The sequence below is a fragment of the Engystomops pustulosus genome, chromosome 2 (genome assembly GCF_040894005.1).
Source record: "Engystomops pustulosus chromosome 2, aEngPut4.maternal, whole genome shotgun sequence".
NCBI classification, from domain to species: Eukaryota; Metazoa; Chordata; class Amphibia; order Anura; family Leptodactylidae; genus Engystomops; species Engystomops pustulosus.
Window position 1 is genome coordinate 144,842,270 of NC_092412.1, and position 19,956 is coordinate 144,862,225.

Consider the following 19,956-nt stretch of genomic DNA (forward strand, 5'->3'; position numbering starts at 1 on the left):
TGTGAAAAACTTGCTTCATTCCTAAAAGGCCTCATGGCTGCACTAGCTCAAAAGCTTCTACTCAATACTGAGCAAAGGGTCTGGATACTTGACCATGTGAGATTTCAGTTTTTCTTGTTTAATACATTAGCAAAAATATCTACTTTTTTTTCCGTCAAGATGGGGTGCAAAGTGTACATAGAGAAAAAAGGAAAAAAAGCTTTTTAGATCTTACCAATTGGCTGCAACTAAACAAAGAGTAAAAATTTAAAGGGGTCTGAATTCTTTCTGTACCCACTGCAACATACTGAATACATGTACAGCGGGATACTTTTTATACTCTTCATACACTAATAGTTACATACGTGAGGTTTTCTACGATCATATAAAAGAGACATTGGAAGTTTGCTTTGCTTCATCACAACTTTGTATGGATCTTTCATCACAACATCCATTTCTTCTTGAAACTTTTGTAGAGAAGATTGCTTAATCACACGGGTGTTTCCTGGAGAGATAAAACAATGGACAACAGCTTTAGAGCAATCGCAATCTCTAATGGTGGAGATTATAACATCGTTCAACTGTATTTAAAGCATGTGAGCCTCCTTGCACGCTCACTATAGCCTGCAGCCCTTCCAACCTGGTAATATTGCAATTCGGAACGGAGGCAAGAATTGCATGCCAGTGCAGCCTGCCACTGGCCCTTTAAACAGCAGCGTATGATACAACTCCCCCCTTGACCTGAAGTGTACATCTGCCCCTTTTCACATAGGGGGATCAGCAATGACCCTTAATTATCTGGCATATAGAAGTTAGCTACTTATTTCTGGAATACCCCTTAACATGAACACTGTAGACCACTCACCAAACCATTTGATATTGGGCTCCACCCTAGCCATTGTTCCAGATGAGACAGAAGACTGATACTGTAACGTCTTAATCACTTTTCCACGGTTGTTCCTGAAAATGAGAAAAGAACACGCAATTTAAAGATTATACAGCATATAGACAAGAATGCCACAGAATAATACAATCACACAAACCAATGCTTATGATACAAAGTAACAATATTGTTTATCTAGTAGACATACCGCCGCTCTTTCTGGCGGTACATATTGAGACGCTTGATTGTTGCCCGGTCCCTCATATTGTGGCCTCCAGCACCCTTTACTCGATCTAAAGGAGAAGACAAGACATTAATTAAACGTAAGTTGGCGGCGAGTCTTGGGCGATCACTGTTAAAGGACACCTGTCATCAGGTCTGTGTCACTTGTCTTGTCACCTCTACCTGTTGGAGCAGCTCACAAGGATCCATCCCAGCCTTTATCTAGTTATTTCATACATTAATCATTGTAAAATCATCTATTTTTTATCCTGTAAATGAGGCTGATCACATGGTCAGAGGCAGTGATGTCACCCCTGTTACCCCTCCCCTCTCCCTGCTCATGTCTGTGTGTAATGTATAGTAAAGCATGGCTAGTGTGTGCTGCATCTGCTGACATGCTGCATCCTCCTAATACACATGTGAGAGACACAGACATCATCTACACATGAATCTGACATGTTCTGCTGTAACATGGCTGCCTGGAGCTGCTGTATCTCTCCTAAACACACACAGGCAGCAGAAGGCGTGGCCACCAGCACCAGGAAGCACATCATTATACAGCCTCACATCATTATACAGACTGTCAGTCATGCACTGGGGTGTGGCTGTGCCTCCCACTCATGAATAGAGTGGACAGCTTGAATATGCTAATGCTTCATTGGACATTTCACAGGTCATTTGCATACAGCTTTAGGACCTCATTGCTTAGGTTTACAGGCATGTAGAGGGACAATGAAGGCAATGCTCTCTAATGGCAGTTTATGAAAATATATTTAATTTACGGGGGTTATTTTGCCTGACGGGTTCTCTTTAAGCTAGCACGGAAAGGCTTAAACATAGCTGTTAATAGCAGGCAACAGCTCAGTCCGTGTAACTTCACACATTTACTAAACATTTGAGGTTACATTTTTTTAATTTCATAAATAAATAGAGCAGCAGAAGGTCCCTCACAATAATTGCCTGTGAATCTATAGCACATAGAGCAGGGGTCCCCAAACTTTTTGCATAGGGGACCGTTCACTGTCCCTCTCAGACCATTGGAGGGCCGGATAAATAGCGGTACATGTGACCGCATCCGTAATACACTGGGCCACCCCTCAATTAATTATTTAATATACTGCACCCCCTTGTGAACTATTTTATACATTGGCCCAATTAATTAATTGATTGGGTCAATTATTAATTATACTGGGACGCCTCTCCATTAATTATTTCCCATGCTGCCCCCCCCCCATTAATTACCAGACTGTCCCCCACCATTAGTTATTTTATATGTCCCCCCATTAGTTATTTTATAAGTCCCCCCATTAGTTATTTTATATACCCCCCCCACTATTAGTTGTTTTATATTCCCCCCACCATAAGTTGTTTTATAAGCCCCCCCCGAATCATTAGTTGTTTTATATGCCCCCCCACCATTAGTTGTTTTATATGTCCCACCCAGCCTCATTAGTTGTTTTTGTCCCCCCATTAGTTATTTTATATACCCCCCCACTATTAGTTGTTTTATATGTCCCCCCCACCATTAGTTATTTTATATACCCCCCCCCCACTATTAGTTGTTTTATATGCCCCCCCCCCCCCCCCCCGCACCATTAGTTAATTTATATAATTTATATACAGTGACGGGCAGGAGCAGGAGCAATTGATTTAAAACAATCCGACCTCTTACCAAATAAGAGGTTGGATCGTGTATCTGGTGTTCTGGCAGTAAGCCTCATTCATTAGGGGGCGTGCCGACACCCCCCCCCCCCTCCCCAGCACAGTGCCGCTGTAAATAAGCCCGGCCACAGCTGCTGACAGTGCGGCCGGCAATGTGAATTTGGTGGCAGTTTGCGGCCGCAGCCGCTGTCAGTGTGGTGCAGCGATGCAATGCTGCAGACTTCTCCTACAATGTGACCGCTGGCAGGGGCCTTATTTAGTAAGAGGTCGGATCGTTTTAAATCAATTTACTGCACATAAATTAAAAATAAATAAATAAATAAATAAATATGGCCAATCAAAATATATTAACATTTTTTTCAATGCGTTTAACCCCGTAAAACAGAAAATAGCGCCCAAAGTCGAAAATGGTACTTTATTTGCCATTTTGAAAAATATAAAAAAAAAAATCTATAAAAAGTGATCAAAAGGTGGTACAGTCCTAAAAATGATATCATTGAAAATATCAAATGTCGTAAATAATGACACCACCCACAGCTCCGTACAACAAGGTATAAAAAAAAGGTTTTAATTTTTGTAAATGTATGAAAACATTATAAAACCTACACAAATTTGGTATCCCCGTAATCATACCAACCCAAAGAATAGTAGACTTGTCATTTGGGGCGCTCAGTGAAAGTCGTAATATCCAAGCCCACAAGAAAATGGCCCAAATGCGTTTTTTCACCAATTTCACTGCCTTTGGAATTTTTTTCCCGCTTCCCACTACAAGGCATGAAATACTCAATACCATCAAATGAAGTACAATTTGTTACGCAGAAAACAAACCGTCACACAGCTCTTTACGTGTAAAAATAAAAAGTTATAGATTTTTGTGGGGAGTGAAAAATGGAAATGGCCCAGTCCTTAACCGGTTAAACTCTCCGCCTCCTTGACTTTATACAATCAATTTACTTCTCACTACTGTATGATGCCACCACACTTAAAGAAACAAAAACTAGGTGTCACGATGCTTGACAATAGTGGTAGTGGTTTATTAGGCCAATTGCAGATGACAGGTTCCCTTTAAGAGGCTAAAGGAACGGAGATGATGTCACTCTGATCACATGACATGAACTGTGACCAGTAAGGAGACATAAGGAAGATTAGATGGGAGGGCCAAATGAGCAGGACACGCCCCCTCTGATGCCAGGGAATATAAAAAGTGATTGTAAGCGAAACAATTTTTAGCTAAGAGTGTCAGTCAGTTAATAGGGCACTATAGGAACCTGTCACTGACTGTATATGAGCAAATGTGGTGACAGGTTCCCTTTAACTCTGACAGCCCTGGGGGTCTTCACTATGCCACCGGCTGCAATAGCAAAGAATAGGCAGCCACCAATTTTGGCATAAATGCAAGGGATAGAAGTGTACAATGTCTTAGAACTTACTTTATCAAACCTTCTCCCCCCCCCCTTTTTTGCAACTTACGCCCATTTTGCAAAGTCTGCAGGCGTAGGGCAAGAGTTGCTTAAACATTTTCAACCTTTTAGACTAAAGTCCCAACAGATTTAACAGTTTCATATTTCAACCACCAAGATAAATCAGGCAAGCCCAAAACCTTAGTTTCAGACCCCTAGTGATGTTTACACAATAAAGATAATTTTCAACCCGTTACTTTACAATTTAACGCAGTTTTATTGACGTTTTAGCTCCCATTTCTCAGTGATGGTCAGTGTAAGTGTGGGCGGGGACTCTCTAAACAGACACATTATGATCCCTATTGTGCTGTGAGATACAGTGTGCTGAAAATGTGGTTACATTATCACGGCACAAGGGTTATATATTCCTTCATTTAGCTTCTGAACATTTACTGACATTTATCTAACACATAGAAAGAGAGATGAGACAGATCAGAGAGGAGATCCATGACATGCATATTAAACACAATGACACACTGTCAGCACTGCTAAATATCTACTCTCACACTATCAGATCTGATGTGCCTCCCCCTCCGCTGGATATAGAACTTATCTGCCTGTAGCTCTACTCACAATGTGATGTGTGATTTGCCGTCAGGAAGCATGTGTGATCTCTTCATGAAATGCAAGAGTGGGAGCTAGAGGGAGAGAACATCTGAGCTCGCCACAGCATCAGACAAGATGGCTGCCGACCATGAAGTCGGAAGACCCAGGGTCAGAAACCAGGAGCAACTGAAATTGTGTACAACAGGACTGGCCTATCTGTGAAATGCTGCATTTTTGTTAATAGTGAATTAGAGAATGTGTGATTTAGTTATCCTGAGTACATTTTAGAAACTTGTCTTTGTGGGAATAGACCTTTTAAAATAATCCTGCTATTCTTGAAAAGTGTGTCTAGTCTTAATAGGAACCTGTCACCAGAGGGCCGTTTTTCACTGGTGACAGGTTCCCTTTAATGTAAATGTCCTCCATTGTCCCTAAAGACAGGTCTATGTGGCATGTATGAGCTCTGCACAGGTAGGGATTTTATTTAGGATCTGCAGTGCATATTAATTCCTTCTTGGGTACAATTTTGCGTCCAAAATCTATTTTCTTAATTAAATAATTGCACTTTGAGTAAAATTTTCGAAAAGTCCACGCATCTAAACTGCAGAATGCAAATTGTGACAGGTGTTTTAAAAGTAAAAAATATGGTTATGGGAGGGAATAATATTTAGAATGCATTTTTGACCATTTTATTTGGGTGTTGCTGGTTTCAAAAATTGTTAGTTGGTATAAAATAGTCAGAAACCACTGACAGTGAAAGGGATGAGTTATGACAGCTGCATAGAAAGACATTTTTATATTTATAGAGAAGCCGTTTCCCCCCCCCCCTCATTAAACCTTATGGACGGCGCCCCTCTATTAGGAGAAGGACACCTCTTAAAAATGCCAATTTTCGGTGCTGCTGGAAGAGGTATCTCTGTGTCTATAGCTACTACTCTACACAATAAGATAAGCTGCTAATAACATGTACACAAAACAGATTAAACCACCTAAAGGGCACACAAGGCATACATAATAGTATACCCATCATAGACAGAAAACCCAAACTCCTGTTCTATCATTGATTCCCATGACTTTATCATGTGTGGGGCAGCCCATTAGTTTATCATTATGGTAACACTCAGGGTCATCCAGATGGACAGTGGGTGACGTGCACTGATGTATAGTACACGGGGCTGTCCTGTAATGACTGCACAGTACATGAGGGACACACATCCAGCGCACTACTTCCGTCCTCTCCAGGCTACATACCTGGGTTAGAGCTGGACGTGGACGGGTTGATGGTGCTCCGTCCCTTGTACCGTGGCTTCACCATCTTGGCAGGCGCTCCCGGTCCACAAGACGCTACTTTGGGCCGTAAAGTTCGGGCAGACCCGGAGAAACAGCCTTAGCTGGTAACAGGCCGCTGTAAAGAGGCTTGGGAGCCGCAGAGCATGAAGGGTAAAGTCTGCTGCTCACACACGTGTTTGGAAGGAGGCTTCGGTCGCCATCTTTGATTCGGGCAGTTTTGCCCTTTCTTCTATCACACAGTTTAGCTGAGTCTATAGCTGCAGTGTTTGTTTAATCATTGTTATTACAGGGTCTAATCCCAATTTCGGCCTCATTTTTCAAATCTGCCCTGTGACACTTTAAGGGTGCGTTCATTATTGTTTTTAATGAAATTCATGATATTAGAAACCCCCTATATATAAACCCATTTTAAAATCTACACCCCTAAAACTATCAGAAACAGCTTTTAGGGCGCTGTCCCACGTTGCATTTGCAAACGCTGATGCAGACAAAACCGCGCCCACCGGGGCGGTCCGCGGTCTGCGTTTGCAAACGCAACGTGGGACAGCGCCCTTAGGAAGATTGTTAACCCTTTGAGATCTTCATAGTAATTAAATCAAAATGGAGATGAAATTTAGAATGGTCACATTTTGTGGGCAATAAGTTCATTTACACATGTCCAAAAGATAAAAAAGGAAACCCATCTTTAAGTACGGAGACCCCCCTCCCCACATGTGAATGTTACGTGTTGTATGGGCGCACAGTGAGGCACAGAAAGGAAGGAGCGCCCTGCAGCTGCCAGTCCTTTTGTAGGCTATTAAATTTTTGTGTTTCTGTTAGTGGGGCCATGTGTGGGCAATTTTTTTGTGGGATGAGATGTATTTTCCAGTTATACCATTTTGGGGTTGGCATCCCTTATTGTTGAAAACTTATTAACTATTTTTAGGCGTGGAAGGAGTAGAAAAGCATCAATTATGTTACTGATTTTTTTACTTAATTTTTTTTTATGTTCACCATATCGCCTAATAAACATCTTATTTTTATTCTATGGGTCACAAAGATTACGCGGATACCATACTTAGATATTTTTTCTTACGTTTTACTAAATTTCTCAAAATAAAACCTTATATGGGGAAATAATTGTTTTTACATCACTGTGTTCCAAGGCGCATATAATTTTTATTTTTTTGTCTACGGAGCTAATGGCCGGGAGGATGGGACAGCTCCAAAAATACGGGACTGTCTGCACTTTAAATCAAGGGCAACTGTTGGTCGAGCTGCATAATGGATTTTAACAAGGGTCATAAGTCACTGCCAAGCAGCAACTTCTTCTCCCTACCCACTAAGATTACATTCAGGTTTTGTATGAGAAGGAAGAAGTGATTTGTAGGTGTAAATATATTAGACATGTTAAGCATCTTTACAGTAGGACACTGCACTTTGTCTCAGAACTAGTTCAATCACAGCCACAATACGACCGTATACATGAGGTTTAAAGGGTTAGAACCCTAATATTCATCTCTGAGATTTACATCTCCTTCCAAAATGGCGGTACCCTAACCTCACCTTGTCCCCATCTCATCGTTGTAGTTGTAATGAGAGATACTATTTTTGAATAGCTCCTTTATTCATGCTCCCAGAATGTCACCTTACAATCTTAGGTCCCATCGGGACAAATGTTTTAATACAACTGCATGCTATCCGTACCACACAGTTTCAGTACAGGGAGCACATGGCCACATTCACTTTAAAGGAAACCTACCACTTACAAGTGGTAGGTTTAGACACATATACATGGCACCAGCTCAGGGTGAGCTGGTGCCAGATCATATTTTTGTTAGGGGAACAAAGCCCCTATCACCGTTTTATAAGTTATATTAACTTATAACTCGGCGCACCGCACTTGGGCACGGCGCACCATGCGCGTGCCCGTGCGTGCGCCGGATTCTAACGTGCTGGAGAGGCGGTGACGTCACCGATCTTCCCGGCGCGCATGTGCCGGAGAGCTCGGTGACGTCGCCGGCTCTCCAGCACTTTAGAATCCGGCGCACGCACGGGCACGCGCATGGTGCGCAGTGCCCAAGTGCGGTGCGCTGAGTTATAAGTTAATATAACTTATAAAACGGCGATAGGGGCTTTGTTCCCCTAACAAAAATATGATCTGGCACCAGCTCACCCTGAGCTGGTGCCATGTATATGTGTCTAAACCTACCACTTTTAAGTGGTAGGTTTCCTTTAATGGGCAATACGGCCATCCATTTAAATGACCATATTGCCCAACATATCAATGGTGGAAAAAACTGCATGCTCTATCTTTCACCATATTTACCCCCCGGCTGCATGACTCCCTATCACGAGTGCTCCACGATCCTGGAGCCCCGCGGCAGCGCTTACCAGCTGTAATTCCCTTGCTCAGACGCGCATGTCTCTGCCTCCTAGGGTGCACACACGCCGGCGTTCTGAGATTTAAAGGTTCAGCGCGCCAATGATTGGCAGTGGCCGTCCACCTTCCCTGTCAAATTACCGGCCCCTTCCTTTGTCCCCTGCCAGATCTTTGTGCTCTATGCCTTTGAGAAAGCGTTTTTACTGTGTGAATCCCGTTGTGACCTTCTGCTATGTTCCTGACTCTGATCCTTTGCCGAGAGCCCTGACCTTCTGCTAAGTCCCTGACTTTGATCCTATGCTGCCTCTCCTGACCTCTTGCCTATCCACGACCATGTTTCTGCTCTACGATTCTGTACCTTGATTGGCCGCCACCGCAAGCAAAGTGGCGTCTGTGGAGCGACTTGGTGGCATCCCGCCGCACAGGGGCGTTGTTAGGTCAAAAGATCCGGGGCACGAGCCTGGCTCCCACTACTTTCAGCTCTATAGAGATGATTACTGTAGTGGAGCAGGGTGCCGTCAGCATCCTGCTCCACTACAGAGCACATACAGCAGTTCTGTGCTGCAGGAGGTGTCTCCTGATTCAAGCAGCTCCCTCTAGCAGCCTGGAGCCGGAGACGCGATGTAGTGACGTCACCGCATCCCGTCCTGCAGATGGAGGGGAAGAGCAAATCATGAGTGAAGAGAGGTAAGTGTAACTCTTATTTTTTAATTATACAGTGTGCATATGGAGTTTTGTGGTCATAACTTTATGTGGAGGCTAGTACTGAGTGTTGTCGGGCTATCCCTGAGTAGTGGGAGACTATAATATTACTAATAATATTACTGAGTGTGTTTGTGGCTATTAGTGTGAGGGGGATATGTGGGGTCTTTTAGTGAGTGTAAGGGGACTATTACTGAGTGTGGGAGTTATAAGTAAGTGTGGGGGGCTATAAGGGAGTGTGGGAGCTATTTTGTTGTGTGTATAGAAGCTATTAACAAGTGGAGAGCTATTACTGAATGTAGGGAGCTATTAGTGAATGTAAGGGGACTATCACTAAATGTGGGGGTTATAAGTGAATGTAGGGGTGCTATTAGAAAGTTGAGGGCTATGTTACTGAATATGGGGGCTATAAGTGTGTATGGAGGCTGTTTTTGAGTGTAGGGGGTTTTATAGCAAGTGGAGGGCTACTATTACTATTACTAAATATGGAGCTATTAGTGAGTGAAGGGTCTATTCTGAAAGTGGGGGTTATAAGTGGCTGTTTGGCTATTGGGGGGGGCTAATAGTGAGGGGGCTATTACTGAATGTGCGGGCTATTTGTTAGCATAGAAGGGCTTTTGCTAAGTGTGGGGGGGATATTATTAAATGTGGAAGTTTAAGTGTGGGGGGCTACTAGTGAGTTTGTGAGGTTATTACAAAGTGTGTAGGGGACTATTAGTGAGTGTAGGTGGCATTGTTACATGGCCAAATTTAGGGATCATTATTTCATTATTAGGTGGGAGGCACAATGTGGGGGCTTTAGTAAGTGTGAGGTTCACAAGATGTGGTGGCATACACTGTGTGGGACCAAAATTGTGGCTTAATCGTAAAATGTGCGGCTTAGATAGGTGGATTTTATAATGTGTTGCACTACGGGGCATTACTAGTATTTTTAGGAGGACTTTGTGTGTAGCTGTATTACATTACAGGCAGTCCCCGGGTTACATACAAGATAGGGTCTGGAGGTTTGTTCTTAAGTTGAATTTGTATGTAAGTCGAAACTGTATATTTTATAATGGAAGTTCTAGACAATTTTTTTTCTTTTGCCCCAGTGACAATTGGAGTTTCAAAATTTTTGGTGTAATTGGACCAAGAATTATCAATAAAGCTTCATTACAGACATCTTACAGCTGATCATTGCAGTCTGGGACTATAGTAAAGCATCCAGAGAGCTTCCCCAGAGGTCACAGTGGGCAGAGGGGTCCGTCTGTAACTATGGGTTGTCTGTAAGTCGGGTGTCCTTAAGTAGGGGACCGCCTGTATACGGTTGAAGAGTTTTAGGGGTAGAAGAATGATAACACTGTTAGGGGACAAAGATTTAGGGACGATAGAAAAGTGTAGAACATAAGATGTGGTAATCTCCATAGGCACAGCGCATGGCTGCATAAAGAGAAATGATGATGGGCGGCTTAATGGAGAACATGAAGAACAACTACTGCTCTGGATACAATAGGTAACATTTCTACTGTGTTTTCTGTAGCTGTACAGTTGTATTTAAGTACAGCTTTTTCAGGTGCAAGCATATAGGGGGGGGGGGGAGGGGTGTACAAAAGGGGACGCAACTGAGAATTTGTTACGTATGCATTGGGGCCCGTGCCCCAGATCTTTTGTGACCCTAGCAACGCCCCTGCCGCCGCATCAAGTCCAACCCGCTTTGCAGCAGCCTCTTGTGACAAATTGGGTGGCACTTGGATTTAACTCCTAGGTGTCGGTTTACGTCATCACTCGCGGTGGTACAGTGGGTCCACTACCCCTGACTCCTGCCACTCCCTATCAAGAGGGGAGGGGTGAGGAGCGCTCACACCTTCCCCTTTTCAGCCGGCGGAATGCAACGCCTAGGTCCCATACGTTTGATTGAAAGCTGCCTCATTGCTAGTTGAAAGCATGGTTCATTTTGTTTATACTGGTCAATAAAAGGATATCCCTCCAAATCCTGGTGTTCAGCAAGCCTTAGATTGCTGTTCTAATCCCTGCCTGGCAATTCCCATTTTGTGACTTTTTTTTATTATTATTAAGGTTTTTAAAAATATCATATACTGTAAATATCCATGTGGGAAAAATGAAGATTTTTGTTGCCCTTATTTTTAACCCCTTCCTGATGCTGGATGAAATAGTACTGCACGGGTGGCAGTGACTGGCTGACTCCTGCAGTAGCCACAGTTGTCGGCTGAATATTACAGCTGATACCCGCAACAATTGGATATTCCTCTGTGGGTTTTAGCCCCTTACACGCTACGGTCAGCATGATCTAAGGGGAATGTTCCTGCTTATGATGTAGTTTGGGATGTCGTTGTGCATGCTTGTTTGGAGGAGGTAGCGGTGCACGCAATTTGAGAACTTGCTACTTAAACTATAAACATTCTAAAAAAGTGGCAAATGTAAAAAAATATGAAACGAAGACAAATGGAAAAGGTTTTCTACAAAAAAAAATGTGCTGTGACATTTTATCAAAAAACATTTGAAAGTTAGAAAATGTTAATTTTTTAACATTTTCCCTAAAATTTTAATTTTACCCAAAAAAACCTGATCAATCACCAAAATTATACCACTGATATAAACTATGTGTCACGAGAGAGCAGTCTCAAAATCAGTTTGATAAGTTAAAGTGTTAATAAGTTATTACGACACAAAGAGACATTGGTCAGATTTAAAAAAAACGGGCTGTGCTTCAACGTGCACACTGGTTGCGTCCTTAAAGAGAACCTGTCATCAGAAATTGGCCTTATAAACCACTAGCAGTATGTTGTCAAGCAGCTGAGCAGCTTCTAGATGATGATTCTTTCATAGCCTGGTGTAGTGGCATCATCCAGTAAATCAACTTTGAAGTGACATGTAAATTGGTTTTAAAAAGTCAAGAAGCTGAAAAGTTTAAAACTTTCCCTGCCTTTAACGTCCCCTTCACTGTAATTGATGGTGCTGCATCCAGGGACATCACTGATCAGTTTTCCTAAAGTCCTGCACATGCTGTCAACTACATGGGAGGAGGTGTTCAGAGGCAGGGAGAGCTTGACTTCAATGTTAAATGTTCCTCCTCCCTGACTCTATACAGCTAACTTACATCTCACTTCAAAGTTGATTTTTCCGGATGATACCACCAGCTGGATCATGAAAGAAACATCTAGAAGCTGTTCAACTGCATGAGAATATACTGTTAGTGGTTTATTAGGCTGATTTCTGATGACAGGTTCCCCTTAAGGGGGTAAAGAGTAAGGGGGCCCCAGAAGCCTGCTATGGGGCCCAATCTCTGCTAGTTACGCCCCTGGCCTTGAGTCCTGCAGGCAAAATCTGGGTTGATGGCTTGGGTGACAACAAAGATGGCTCCTAGTGCCACCTCTGCCACCCGTTCCATAGGTTTGCCATCACTGCTCGAGAGTGTGTTAACCCTATAAGAAACTAAACGCTACAGTCAGCTTCTAGCCACTTACCTGCACCTGTGACTTTTGAGTCCTCTTCCATTCAATGTGCTTGAATTGTGATTTTCCAAAGTTCTTTAAAAGAGCTTTTCTTCCATACTGAGAGGGTGCAGTGCATGAAATAAAAGGTCCAGATAATAATAAATGGCTTTGAAGCATTTGTCTATATAAATCTGATTCTACCTTTATTCCATTGATGTACTATTGAATATGGGCGTATACTGTGCCAGTTCTGACTTGTAGACCAGAGCCGAACTGGCAGAGTTTTTTTTTTCTGGCCAAGACTACACTTTCAGGCAAGCCCTGCACCCCTCCCACCCTCCACCCCTAAGTGAGAAAACTGGCGGGGACGGGAGATTCATGTGGTTTCTCCACCAGAAAACTGGCAGAGAAGCCATGATGAGTCTCCCTTATTAATATGTGGAAACCACCAGGTTTTCTTTCTTTTGCATTGCATGAGAAAAATGTTGTTTTTCATAGACATTTTACACATTGTAGAACTTATGGTGCTTAGCTTGACTTCCTGTAGCCCAACAGATCTACCATACTTCACTGTAAGCTAGAAACCTATATAAGTCATGGTTCAAAACTCCATTTTACTCTAGCACTGTGTAAATCCATCAAAATCAAGCATGATAAACAAGGGGCGCTTACTCATAGATCCAGGCACTGTGACTGTGGCAATCTTCTGTTTGTTATCCATGGCCACCTTCTAAAATCAACTTTTAATATTATGCTGATGAGGGTGTTACCAGAGACATGATGTGGCTTCACATGCTGTTACACTAGCTTCCCCTCCCCCTGCTCCCTCAGCATTTCCATCCTCACTCTGCCTGATGAAATTTTACAGGAGCCCAAGAAGTTTAAGCACACAGTGGGAGGGCTGAAGTGTTCCTTGCACACTGTAACAGCCTATGAATCTGCTAGTAGTGTAGATTTGTACTGTGTGAGCCATGGAGAGCAGAAGAAGAGTGAAGAAATCCTCCGATCGCTTTTTGAAGCTAACTAAGTATATTTGACGGTGAGCTTTCTCTTTGTTAGACATGATGTTATGCATGAAGGTTTCCTTTAAAGGAAACCTACCACCACGCATCTACCTATTAAAGGGAACCTGTCACCACATTTGCACATATGACAGGTTCCTATAGAGCTCTAATACCTGTCTAACATCCTTCTTTTAGCTAAAAATTGTTTGGCTTCAATCCACATTAATCACCTTTTATTTTATGTTACCTGCCATCGAAGGGGGGGGGGGGTGTCCTGCTCAGCCGGCCCCTCCCATCTAATCCTTCTCATGCCTTAGGCCTCCTTACTGGTCACAGTTCATGCCATCCTACTATAACTTAGATGCAATTACCACCTGACCTACATTAATAGCATTTATACTGTGTTATAATCTATCATTTTTGATAAATCCCTAAAGCAAAGTTAGCTTTGCCTCAATGGCTACTGTAGTTGCATTTATATCACCTCCCAGCAGATGTCAGTGTTGCTACAATCCATTTTATGTAGTCTTCTGTGCTTGTAAGGGACATTTGTATTCACTTTTATCTTGTGTTTATGTCTATGTATCCACTGGTTTTAATTTGGATTTAATAACATTCAACTTTTTGATGAATAAAAAAAAAAAGGATAGGACTTTTTGCTTTCCACAGAACATAAATGTATTTCCATCTTAGGACACTTTCACGGCAGTTTTAAAGGGATTTATTCTCCAGTCATAAACAAGGAGCATCTTACCAAAGCCATATGCTCCTGTTTTATAAGAAATGTATTCTATTACATGCAGTGTGAAATTTGTCCCCATTTTACTACACAATTCTAATGTCCCCCATACATAAATAATTTCACAGCCTTCATGTGTGCTGTTAATAACGTCAGTACATTATCAGAATTATATTCTGTTATGTATGCAATGCTTTACTTTAAGAGAAGCTGTCAACATATTTTACCCCATTCAACTCAGGTGGGGTATGAAATGTCATTACAGGCGGTCCCCTACTTAAGGACACTCGACTTACAGTATTAGAATTCCTTCTTTTACGTGAAATTTTACCTATTTACGGATCTCTCTCCTGCAGAGGCGAGTCGCCTATTGAGATTAGTCAAATTTAAAGAATGAAATATGTTGTGTCAATTCAGATGTCCAAATCTTTGGTTTTATAGTATCTGGAAACATGCTTTTGATGTCATATTTCAGATAAGAATGTCATCTTTCAGATCATTGTGGTTATGTGATCTAAACATCTGCAGATAAAGATAGCATTAAAAAGGCTGGAATTGGAGTTTTATCTGCAGCTCACATGTTTCTAGGTACTATACAAGGGCTTCTCAATAAATTAGAAATCAGCAAGTTTTTTCCAGTAATGGAAACTCATATATAATACACAGTTATTACAAACATTGAGGCAGTTTTATCAAGTGCCTGAAAGTCAGAATATTTCTAGTTGCCCATGGCAACCAATCACAGCTCCCCTTTAAAATATTCATGAGCACTGGTAAAATGAAAGCTGAGCTGTGATTGGTTGCCACGGGCAACTAGAAATATTCTGACTTTCAGACACTTGATAAATTTGCCCCATTGTGTTTATTTATGTTAATGTTTATTGTTATGGCCTACAGCCAAGGAAAACCCAATCATTGGGGCGCAGTATGCAAATACATGTGAAAACTGCTCACACAAAACTGCTAAGCCGATTGGCACGTGCAGGGTGCATCGGATTATTGAAGACCATTTGCCCTGTAGCCTCTAAAGTTGACTCGCCTTCAGCAAAATATGACTCTTCTCTGGTCATTTTCATATGATTTTGGAGGAGATTTTTTATAAGTTTCATATAAAAGAGGAGATTCTAGAAAGGAAATTTCATACTCTACCTTAGGGTCCTAGTAGTTTAATGGACTAAAATATTTGACAGGTGCTCTTTAAGGCCACTTGATCTCACATATTAAAAAATGTTTCAAAGTTAGCAATCTACTATTAACAGGGTAGTATAATGCTTAACAAGAATGCTTTGATGTTTGTAAATGCATGTATCTGTTAGCCCATGTAAGCTTTGTATGTCCAGTAGCCTATGAGTTGTTTTTTTGCTAGATACAAAATCAATTAAAGGGAGCCTCATTTTTATATTGATACATAAGTAGGAAAGTAGAACAGTATGTGCCATGGCCTACTGAAAGGTTTTGGTACAAGAGAAAATTACAAATAGCAATAATAAAAGGAAATATGTCTTGCGAGAAACAATCTCATTCCCCTGGGGCTAATAACCAACAGAAGTATAATCCATTTTCAAATCATTTCTATTGGGTAATAAGCATAGCATCTTATAGTAGGACATCTGTTACTCATTTTCAATGTACTTTTCATATCAGGAAATATTACTTAAATCAACTTCGAATAAAAGTCCAACTGCTTTCATCTGTTTGTAGGTTTGTACTTATATCTATGTCCACTGCTCCATTAGTAGGTAGCTGCAATCAGGTGTCCCACATGGAAAGCAAGCAGGTTTCACTGACAAAGTCAAATACTTTCTCACAGGGCCCCCACTAGGAATTTTGGGGCCCCTGACTGGAATATTTTTGTGCCCCCCCCCATCCCTCTGCATTAATACATAACATAATACACAATCCCCACTCAGTCCCACTCAGTATGTAGACAACCCTTCACTTCCCAACTCAGTATATAGACGTCCCCTGCACGTCCCCACTCAGTATATAGATGGCCCCTGGACGTCTCTGCTCAGTATGTAGACGGCCCCTGCACGTCCCCGCTCAGTATATAGATATTCCCTGCACGTCCCCACTCAGTATATAGATAGCCCCTGCACGTCCCCACTCGGTATGTAGACGGCCCCTGCACGTCCCCACTTGGTATATAGACGCCCGCTGCATGTCCCCACACAGTATATAGATGGCCCCTGGACGTCTCTGCTCAGTATGTAGACGGCCCCTGCACGTCCCCGCTCAGTATATAGATATTCCCTGCACGTCCCCACTCAGTATATAGATAACCCCTGCACGTCCCCACTCGGTATGTAGACGGCCACTGCACGTCCCCACTGGGTATATAGACGGCCGCTGCATGTCCCCACACAGTATATAGATGGCCCCTGGACGTCCCTGCTCAGTATGTAGACGGCCCCTGCACGTCCCCGCTCAGTATATAGATAGTCCCTGCACGTCCCCACTCAGTATATAGATAGCCCCTGCACGTCCCCACTCAGTATATAGATGACTCCTGCATGTCCCCACTCAGTATATAGATGGCCCCTGCATGTCCCCACTGAGTATGTAGACGGCCCCTGCATGTCCCCACTCGGTATGTAGACGGCCCCTGCACGTCCCCGCTCAGTATGTAGACAGCCCCTGCATGTCCCCACTCAGTATATAGATGGCTCCTGCACATCCCCACTCAGTATATAGACGGCCCCTGCATGTCCCTACTCAGTATGTAGACGGCCCCTGCACGTCCCCACTCAGTATATAGATGACTCCTGCATGTCCCCACTCAGTATATAGATGGCCCCTGCACATCCCCACTCAGTATGTAGAGGGCCCCTTGCACGTCCCCACTCGGTATGTAGACAGCCTCTGCACGTCCCCACACGGTATATAGATGGCCCCTGCACGTCCCAACTCAGTATGTAGACGGCCCCTGCACGGCCCCACTCAGTATGTAGACGGCCCCTGCATGTCCCCACTCAGTATGTAGATGGCCCCTGCACGTCCCCACTCAGTATATAGATGGACCCTGCATGTCCCCACTTAGTATATAGATGGCCCCTGCATGTTCCCACTCAGTATATAGATGACTCCTGCATGTCCCCACTCAGTATATAGATGGCCCCTGCACATCCCCACTCAGTATGTAGAGGGCCCCTTGCACGTCCCCACTCGGTATGTAGACAGCCTCTGCACGTCCCCACACGGTATATAGATGGCCCCTGCACGTCCCAACTCAGTATGTAGACGGCCCCTGCACGGCCCCACTCAGTATGTAGACGGCCCCTGCATGTCCCCACTCAGTATGTAGATGGCCCCTGCACGTCCCCACTCAGTATATAGATGGACCCTGCATGTCCCCACTTAGTATATAGATGGCCCCTGCATGTTCCCACTTAGTATGTAGACGGCCCCTGCATGTCCCTACTCAGTATGTAGATGGCCCCTGCACATCCCCACTCAGTATATAGATGGCCCCTGCATGTCCCCACTCAGTATATAGATGGCCCCTGCACGTCCCCACTCAGTATGTAGAGGGCCCCTGCACGTCCCCACACAGTGCGGCACATTTGTCCCACGAGGATTCGGGTCTGCTGCTATTCACTAAGATGGAGCGTCCAATTACCTGCATGTGTTGCTTCCCCCGCTGAGGTCCGCCGGAGTTCACCTTTTTCTTTCCAGTGCATGTGAGTGCAGATCTTGCGACACAATTTCGTTTTTAAATTACGGTTTGTCCAAATCAGTCGGGTTGTCTGACGGCGCAGATGCGCCACAATCCGATCGTGTGCACCAAAAACCTGGGGCAATTGAGGGCAAAACGGTAAAAAGTCGGGAAACTGCGAAAATGTGCTGTTCGAACCCTTAGTAAATGTGACCCAGTATGTAGATGGCCCCTGCATGTCCCCACTCAGTATGTAGACGGCCCCTGCACGTCCCCACTCAGTATGTAGACGGCCCCTGCACGTCCCCACTCAGTATGTAGACGGCCCCTGCACGTCCCCACTCAGTATGTAAACGGCCCCTGCACGTCCCCACTCAGTATGTAAACGGCCCCTGCACGTCCCCACAGCTCCCCCCGGTTCCACAGACAGCTTTAACTCCCCCCCCATCCAGACAGCCCCCGTGCCTCCTCACAGTCGACAGACAGCTAACGCCCCCCCCAGTCCATAGAGAGCCCCCATGCACCCCCCAGGTCCACATACAGTTAAGCCCCCCCCCCCAGTCCAGATGACCAACGCCCCCCCCCCCCCTGGGGTCCACCTCGCAATACAGTAAAAAAACATACTCATGAGTCTTGCCTTTCAGCCTTCCCGCGCTCCCTCCTCTGCGATCCAACAGGTACGGCCAGTGCGGTGTGACGGGTGTGCAGCTTACCAAGGCGCCACCCCCCCTTGCTTAGGCGACAGCGCCTGGGTCAGAGGACACACTTGTCACAGCCACCGGATCGCAGAGGAGGCACCGCAGGAAGGCAGGCTGTCAAGGAATCGACATAGGAACTGGGGGGCAGGGGCAGCGGGGGGTTTTGTGGGTGCTGTGTTAGCTCCTCAGCCCCCTTTTTGGTTGTAAACCTGGGGGGCCCCTGAACACAGTACCACTAGACCTCCCCATGATGTCGGCCCATATGAGTATCTCATATGTCTAGGAGGGATAAGTAGAATGGGGATTGTGATAACCTGGGAAAAATTAGCTTTGAGTCTAATTAGTTTCAGTAGAGGAATAACTGGATGTGGTGTGATATGGTTTTTGGATACTAAAGACAGTAAAGTAAATACCTTCCTCCAAAAATTCTTCACGGCCAGGTAGTCCAACAAAATATGATAATGAGATATATTCTCCCCATATGGGCTAGGGTCTAATACTATGTAGCAAGAACTTTCATTTGGACGCTTTAGATGACCAGTATATGACAGATCTTCATTGTACGTACTAGGAGTACTGGGAGTGGAGTAGATGGGCTTGTTTAGGTATTTCCCAATCCTATAGGTGCACACATACTATGATGTCAGACAGCCATGACACCACAGGCCGTCACAGTATGTGCTCACGGGCAGGAAAATAGACTGAGCCGCTGGGGGAAGAAGCCAGAGGTAAGTATAGTGTTGTTCTCTGTTTTACGTTTAGAAAAGGCGCGTCTGGGATGCTGCCCCCCATTATCCAGCAGGGAGCACCGTCCAAGGCGATATGGATGGTGCGCCTCTGGCTGTGGTAACAGCCCCAAGAGCCCTACAGGCTCATTAGCATACTCCTCAGAGTTGATCTTAGCAGGAAGGAAGCCATGGATAACAAATATAAGAATATTATCACAATCACAGTACCTGGAGTAAGTGTTCCTGGTTTATCATGCTTGGTTTTGATGGTAGATTTTTTTTAAAAGGTTAGTAAGATGTCTTTTCTTATGTAACTGTAAATTCTTTTTTTTTTTAAATTTTGCCAAAAGGTAAGAGTTATGTTATATAAAATATTTCAAATTTGTGTACACACTTAAGTAATTTAGAATGCATAATATTTATTTTACTGCTGCAGATATTTCCTGAAGAGGTGGAAATGTTTCCTAATCCACATGTGACAAATAGCCCTCTCGTTTCAAATTATGTAAATATTTTCTCAGGGGTGGCTAAGTAAATCATTCCCACTGATTACAAGTGAAAGATATAGGCGTTGTACTTTACTTTTACTACA

The 19,956-nt window shown here is 43.8% G+C and overlaps 1 protein-coding gene across 1 annotated transcript in view; it reads right to left on the reverse strand.

Moving 5' to 3' along the window:
• GNL2 (G protein nucleolar 2) overlaps positions 1–6,188 on the reverse strand; it is a 30,551-nt gene extending 24,363 nt beyond the window's left edge. The window contains exons 1-4 of the mRNA XM_072136755.1: positions 6,004–6,188; positions 1,071–1,155; positions 845–939; positions 345–484 (exon numbers count right to left, since the gene is read on the reverse strand). Coding sequence (XP_071992856.1) covers positions 345–484; positions 845–939; positions 1,071–1,155; positions 6,004–6,067 — 384 coding nt within the window. The 5' untranslated portion in view covers positions 6,068–6,188. The remainder of the gene's footprint in view (positions 1–344; positions 485–844; positions 940–1,070; positions 1,156–6,003) is intronic.
• Positions 6,189–19,956: the final 13,768 nt, after the last annotated feature.